The sequence below is a fragment of the Chlorocebus sabaeus genome, chromosome 19 (genome assembly GCF_047675955.1).
Source record: "Chlorocebus sabaeus isolate Y175 chromosome 19, mChlSab1.0.hap1, whole genome shotgun sequence".
Classification (NCBI taxonomy): Eukaryota; Metazoa; Chordata; class Mammalia; order Primates; family Cercopithecidae; genus Chlorocebus; species Chlorocebus sabaeus.
In genome coordinates this window covers 19917474-19925496 of record NC_132922.1, presented here as the reverse complement: position 1 = coordinate 19925496, position 8023 = coordinate 19917474, and the positions used below count along the sequence as shown (strand labels likewise).

The 8023-nt window shown below is 41.6% G+C and overlaps 1 protein-coding gene across 1 annotated transcript in view; it reads left to right on the top strand.

The window, feature by feature from the left end:
• Positions 1-4948, top strand: part of OSBP2 (oxysterol binding protein 2) — a 239448-nt gene extending 234500 nt beyond the window's left edge. The window contains exon 14 of the mRNA XM_073006810.1: positions 4878-4948. Coding sequence (XP_072862911.1) covers positions 4878-4891 — 14 coding nt within the window. The 3' untranslated portion in view covers positions 4892-4948. The remainder of the gene's footprint in view (positions 1-4877) is intronic.
• The last annotated feature ends 3075 nt before the right edge of the window (positions 4949-8023 follow it).

Below are 8023 nucleotides of genomic sequence, written 5' to 3'. Positions count from 1 at the left end.
TTTGGGAGGCCAAGGTGGGTGGATCATGAGGTCAAGAGATCGAGACTATCCTGGCCAACATGTTGAAACCCCACCTCTACTAAAAATATAAAAATTAGCTGGGTGTGGTGGCACACACCTGTAGTCTCAGCTACTCAGGAGGCTGAGGCAGGAGAATCACTTGAACCCGAGAGGCGGAGGTTGCAGTGAGCCATGATCCACTGCACTCCAGCCTGGTGACAGAGCGAGACTCCGTCTCAAAAATAGTCCTAACATATACACACAAAATTCTACACAGATGACCAAGTAATAATTCCAATCTTACAGAAACTTTCCCAGAGTAGAAGGAAAGAGAGAATACTCCCAAAATCATTTCTTGAAGCTAACATAACCTGCTCACAAAAACCTGACAAACAGTATGAGAATGGACAGTTACAAACTAATGTCACTTATAATGGTACAATTCAAAATAAAATATTAATAAATCTAGCAATATAGAAAAATCATTATTATTCCAAAAATGCAAGGTTTATGCTGAGAAAAACTAAACAATATAATTCACCACATTAACAAATTAAAGGAGAATGCTACATAGTTATACTAATATGCAGAAAACACTTCAGGTAAAATTCAGCACACATCCATGATATTTAAAAGGAAAAAAAAAAAGGCCAGGCACAGTGGCTCTTGCCTGTAATCCCAGCACTTTGGGAGGCTGAGGCAGGCAGATCACTTGAGGTCAGGAGTTCGAGACCAGCCTGGCCAACATGGTGAAACCCCATCTCTACTAAAAATACAAAAATTAACTAGGCATGGTGGTGGGCACCTGTAATCCCAGCTATTTGAGAGGCTGAGGCAGGAGAATCACTTGAACCTGGGAGGTGGAGGTTGCAGTAAGCCAAGATGGCACCACTGCATTCCAGCCTGGGCAACAGAGTGAGACTCTGTCTCAAAAAAATAAAAATAAATAAATAAAATAAAAGGTTTAGCAACAGTAATGGAAGAAAATTTCCATAATCTGATATCTACACACATACACACACGCACTTTTTCCTGCGAGACAGGGAGCAAAAAGAGATGCCCACTTTCCCTCTTTATATTCAACATTGTACTCAGAGCCAATGCAATAAGACAAAAAAAATATTTATATAAAGTATGAGAATTGGTAAAATTATCACTGTTCACTGATGATGTGACCTAAAAAATCCAAAAGAATTCTGCAGATAAGTCAATGGATATATAAAAATCAATTACATTTTTATATACTAGCAACAAACTATCAGAGAATGTAACTTAAAATTGTCATTCATCTGCAGTAGCATTACAAATCATCAGGTTCCAAAGATTTATCTAACAAAAGATATATGAGACCTCAAAAGGGAAAACTGTAATACTTTTTTTTGAGAGACACTAAAGAAAGCTCTAGATTGAGAATTATACCATATTCATGGTTGGGAAGACTTACAAAGGTATACATTCTTCTCAGTTGAGGACAGATAAAATCAATTCCAATGGAACCCCTACAGGTTTTCTCATGGAGCTTGATGATTATAAAATGTACACGAAAATGCTAAGACCTAACAGTAGTCAAGACACTATCAAAGTGGAAAAGTAGCCAGGTGTGGTGGCTCATGCCTGTAATCCCAGCACTTTGGGAGGCCAAGGCAGGTGGATAGCTTGAGGTCAGGAGTTCGAGACCAGTCTGGTCAACATGGTGAAACCCCATCTCTATTAAAAATACAAAAAAATTAGCCAGGTGTGGTGGTGCATGCCTGTGATCCCAGCTACTTGGGAGAATGAGGCAGGGGAATCCCTTGAACCAGGGAGGTGGAGGTTGTAGTGAGCTGAGATCACGCCACTGCATTCCAGCCTGGGTGACACAGTGAGACTCAGTCTAAAAAAAAAAAGTAGGAGGATTGGCTCTACTAGCTATCAAAACAATGTAAAACTATAAATTAGTATTGGCAGAGAGAAAGAGACAATAGACAAATATAACCAAATTAAAAGTTCAGAAACAGATTAATACATAAATGAACATTTGATATATAACAGAGGTAGCACTATAGATCAACAGTGAAAGAAAAGACTACTCAATGAAGGGTGGTGAGGCAACCAGGTATACATATGGATAGAAGGAGAGAAGAGGAAGGGAGGGAATGAAGAAGGAAAGGAGGAGGGAAGGAGAAAAACTGGACCTCTACATCACACTATACATGAAAGTCAATTCTGGGTATATAAAGATCTAGGTAAAGCAAGGTGGCTCATGCCTATAATCTCAGCACTTTGGGAGACTAAGATGGGCAGATCACTTCAGGCCAGGAGTTCGAGACCAGCCTGGCCAATATGGCAAAATCCTATCTCTATTAAAAATACAAAAAATTAGCTGGGTGTGGTGGCACATGCCTGTAATCCCAGCTACTCAGGAGGCTGAGGCAGGAGAATCACTTGAACCCAGGAGGCAGAGGTTGCATTGAGCCAAGATCATGCCGCTGTACTCCAGCCTGGGCAACAGAATAAGACTCTATCTCAAAAAATAATTAAAAAAAAAAAAAAATCCAGGCCGGACACAGTGGCTCAAGCCTGTAATCCCAGCACTTTGGGAGACCAAGACGGGCAGATCACGAGGTCAGGAGATCAAGACCATCCTGGCAAACACGGTGAAACCCCGTCTCTACTAAAAAATACAAAAAACTAGCCGGGCGAGGTGACGGGCACCTATAGTCCCAGCTACTCAGGAGGCTGAGGCAGGAGAATGGCATGAACCCAGGAGGCGGAGCTTGCAGTGAGCTGAGATCGCGCCACTGCACTCCAGCCTGGGCGACAGAGCGAGACTCCGTCTCAAAAAAAAAAAAAAATCTATACAGATGGTCCTCAACTTACAATAAGGTTATGTTCCAATAAACCCATAAATCAAAAATATCGTAAGTTAAAAATGCATTTCATACTCCTACTGAACATCATAGCTTAGCCTAGCCTACCTTAAATGAGCTCAGAACACTGACCTTAACCTACAGTTGAGTAAAATCATCTAACACATAGCCTGTTTTTATAACAGAGTGTTGAATATCGAACACTGTACATTATAGAGTATCAAATGTTTACCCTTGTGGCTGACAGCTGCAGCTTGCGGCCACTGCCCGGCACCACAATATCTTACAGAATATTGCTAGCCTGGAGAAATATGAAAATTCAAAATTCAAAGTGCAGCTTCTACTGAATGGTTATTGCTTTCACAACATCATAAAGTCAAAAAAAATCATAAGTCAAACCATCATTAAGGTAGGGACCATCTGTATATGAAAGACAAAACTATAAAGGCTTTAGAAGATAAAACAAAACATCTTCATGACTTCAGGGTAGAGAAGTATTTCTTATTTTTGTTTTGTTTTTGAGATGGAGTTTCGCTCCTGTCTCCCAGGCTGGAGTGCAATGGTGCAATCTTGGCTCACCGCAATCTCTACCTCCCAGGTTCAAGCAGTTCTTCTGCCTCAGCCTCCTGAGTAGCTGGATTACAGGCACCCACCATCACGCCCGGCTAATTTTTGTATTTTTAGTGAGGACGGGGTTTCACCATGTTGGCCAGGCTGGTCTCAAACTCCTGACCTCAGGTGATCCGCCCACCTCGGCCTCCCAAAGTGCTGGGATTACAGGAGTGAGCCACCGCACCCGGCCAAGAAGTATTTCTTAAACAAGTTATAATAAAACTATAAATAAAAGACTGATAAATTATAATTCTACATTTTTAATTAAGGACTCCTAATCCTCAAAAAGACTCTGTAAAAAGAGAATAAAAAAGAAGGCATACCAGAGAACAGGAGAAGAGATCTGCAACACAGATAACTTATAAAGAACTTGTCTCCAGAATATACAAAATTCAAATCAGAAAATGATAAAATAGAAAAATGGGCCCAAATCTTGAGCAAACACTTCATCACAGAAACCTAAATGGTCAATAAGGCCAGGCACAATGGCTCACACCTGTAATCCCAGCACTTTGGGAGGCTGAGGCAAGTGGATGGCTTGTGTCCAGGAGTTAAAGACCATCCAGGGCAACATAGCGAAACCCTGTCTCTACTAAAAATACAAATATTAGCCAGGCATTGTGGCACATGAGCCAGGGCGACATAGTAAAACCCTGTCTCTACTAAAAATACAAAAATTAGCCAGGCATTGTGGCACATGCCTGTAGTCCTAACTACTTGGGAGACTGAGGCAAGAGGACTCCTTGAGCCCAGGAGGTGGAGGTTGCAGTGTGCTGTGATCGTGCCACTGCACTCCAGCCTGGGCGACAGAGCAAGACCCTGTCTCAAAAATAAATAAAAATAAATAAATGGTCAACAAATATAAGAAAAGGTCCTCAACCACATTTTAGAAATCGGAAAAATCTAAATTAAACCACACTGAGATACCACTATATCCCCATCGGACTGGCAAAACATTTCAAGTCTAGCAATATCAAGCACAGGCAACAAAGTGGAGAAACAAAGCAACTATCGAGTGTCAATGGGTGTGAAAATTAACACAACCAATTCTGGCATTACCTTTTAAAGTGGAAATGGGCATGACCTATGATTCTGCAATTCTACTCCAAGGATTATATCCTAGGGCAGGGGTCCCCAACCCTCAGGCCACACACCAGTACCAGTCTATGGTCTCTTAGGAACCGGACCACACAGCAGGTGAGCTGTGGGCAAACAGGCAAGGCTTCATCTGTATTTACAGCTGCTACCCATTACCCATTACTGCCCAAGCTCTGCCTCCTGTCAGGTCAGCGACCACATTAGATTCTCACAGGAGCAAGAACCCTATGTAAACTGTGCATGCGAGGGATCTGGGTTGCGTGTTCCTGATGAGAATCGAATGCCTGATGATCTGTCACTGTCTCCCATCACCCACAGATGAGACCATCTAGCTCCAGGAAAACAAGCTCGGGCTCCCACTGATTCTACATTATGGTGAGTTGTATAATTATTTCATTATAAATTACAATGTAATAATAACAGAAATAAAGTGCACAATAAATGTAATGTGTTTGAATCATCCCAAAAACCATCCCCCACCCCAGTCCATGGAAAAACTGTCTTCCATAAAACCAGTCTCTGGTACCAAAAATGTTGGGGACAGCTGTCCCAGGGAGAAAGTCCTGCATACATGCAACAGGAGACATAAACTAAACAATGCAGTTGCCAGTCTCAGAGGCATGCATTTAAAATTGTATTATGTTCAACTGCAGGTGTAATTCATTCATTTTCATTACTGTCTAGTATTCGGCAGTGATGTGGCAACCTAAATAACAAAGAGGCTCTCTAAAAGACAAGACATATATACATAAATTTGCAATGCTTTGTTCCCAAATAAGTATATTTTCTTTTGAGAACCTCTCTTTATTGTTATTTAGGTTAACAACCCGAATACTACCCAGTAGTGAAAATGAATAAATTACAGTTACATCCAACAACATGGATGAGTTTCTGGAACACAATGTTGAAAAACAAAACTGCAAAACAGTAAATAAAACGTTATGTCCATCTAAGTTCAAAAACCAAAACAAAACAGGGCAAAATAAAACAGGAATACACAGAGCTCATACAAATATAATGAAGAGTAAAGAAACACAATTATAAAATGAAACACTCTAAGAGTAATAAACACAATTCAGGATGATGGTGACCTTTGAGCAGGGAGACAAGCGGTCCAGGAAGGACACACAAGGATTTATAAAATAACGAACCAGGTGATGGTTGTTCGATGTATATTTTTTCTGCTTTACAATTTTTTTTTTTTTTTAAGACAGTTTCTCACTCTGTCACCCAGGCTAGAGTACAGCGGCACGATCATAGCTCATTGCAGCCTCCACCTCCCGGGCTCAAGCGATTCTCCCACCTCAGCCTCAGCACAAACCCAGCTAATTTTTGTATTTAATGTAGAGGCGACGTCTTGCTATGTTGCCCAGGCTCGTCTCGAACTCCTGGGCTCAAGCAATCTGCCCACCTTGACCTCCCACAGTGCTGGAATTACAGGCGTCAGCCACCGCGCCCGGCCACTTTACAAATATTTTATACAGTATTCTTTCATAGCTACTCAATGTCTAATTGAAAATAAAAACAGCAGCATAAAGGAGAAAACTATGTATTTTTTTATAGAAGGTGTAAAGACATTTGACAAAATTGAGCCAGTTTCCAGCGGGCACAACTCACATTTCATTATGTGTGACTGGTGCCCCCTGGCGCCCGACTCAGGCAGGACTGACAACTACCGGTGAGTCTCAGCAGCCCCAAGAGAAACTAAAGGAAACCCTAACATTTTAAAAGCCACTTGCCGAAACTCTCACTGCTCAGCTCTCACATGTGGATTTCTACCCACATCAGAAACAAGCCTGGGATCATTACTCAACATTGTTTCAGAGGTTCTAACTAAAGCAAACTGACAAAATAAACTGGTATACCCTGCAAATTTATATCTATAAAAAACGGGCTTATTAAAACTACCAGAATTCCTAAGATAGAAAGTGAATTATATTAAATATTAGCTTTTCTTCATATTAATAATCAGTGAGCAATACAGATGGGAAAAAGTATTTCATCACAATAGACAAAAACCATAAAACACTTAGGAATAAATTTAACCAGAAAGTTATAGAACCCGTATAAAGAATTTATAAAATCTTATTGGAGGACCTAAAAGAAGTCTTGAGTAAATGGAAAGCCATTTTTATCCTCTGGGGGAGGATTAATATCATAAAAATGTCAATGCTCCCAAAACTTACATTTAAATTTAATGCAATTATAATTTAAATCCCAATGGAACACTTTCTTTTAGGCAGGGATGGGAGAGAACTGGATAGTGCGATTAAATATTTCATGTGAGAGAATAAATTCTAAGACTGGAAAATCATTTTTTAACAAGTGAGGGAGACTGATCTATTTAGATGGTGATGACGCCCACAATTATAGTTTCAGCCAGAACCTCACCCCTCACATCACACTCACTTGTGCAACTGACCACAGATGTCTCCACTGGCGTCTAAGGGGCATCTCAAACGCAACAAGTCCACACCTGTTGGTTCATTTAATAAGAGGCTCATTTAATAAGTAGGGCTGGAATGAGTTAATTTCCACCTGGGGGCAGGGGAAGCTTGACTCTTGTCTTACAGCTTATACAAAATATATTCCATAAGGACTACAGGTTGGCTAGTAAAAAATAAAAAATAAACATTGCAACAAAATATAAGAGAATATCGGGGGAAGGGGAGAACAGAGAAGGGGATGGATTTCCCAAGCATGATAGGAATCCCCAAAACTTTAAAACATTTACCTTTCAACAAACACCATAAACCAAGCCAAGGACAAACGCATAGAAAACAGACTAATGTTAAGTCCAAGAGGCTTCAGGTGCTCGGCCTCAGGTCCAAAGGCAGGCACACACCCTTCCCGGCAAAAGGAAAAACACGCAGCTTCCTTTCCTAGTGTTTGTTCTTCCTTGCAAAGATAAAAGCGCCGACCCTAAGGACATCTGTTCAACGACTGTTTTCCCCAGTGGCTCCCTAAAAGTTGGAAAACAACTGGGGGGGAAAGATTTCATCTGCACTTTGACTTAATTAATGCTCAGCAGCTTGCAGGAAAAAAAAAAAAAATCCTCGCTTTTCTGCTTGGGGTGTGAGTGGGCCCTTGCTCTCCTTGTAACTCCAGCTACTAGAGAGTCTGAGGCAGGAGAATTGCTTGAACCCTGGAGGTGGAGGATGCAGTGAGGCGAGATGGCGCCACTGCACTCCATCCTAGGTGACAGAGCGAGACTGTCTCAAAAAAAAAAAAAAAAAGGAGAATCCCTGGAAATACTTACCTAAAAGATGCGAGGAAACCCCCAAAGGCCGCAGGTACCTGCAGCAAACCCTGAGCGCCGCCGCCAGCTCGCGAGGCTTCCAAAGCGCATGCGCAGGTCACGGTGCACGTGCGGCGCGCCAGCAAAGCCGCGCAGGCGCCGTGTCGCTTCCGCCTCGAGCGTGCGGCGGGGTTGGGGAAGTCCTCCACAGTTCATAACCGTTGAC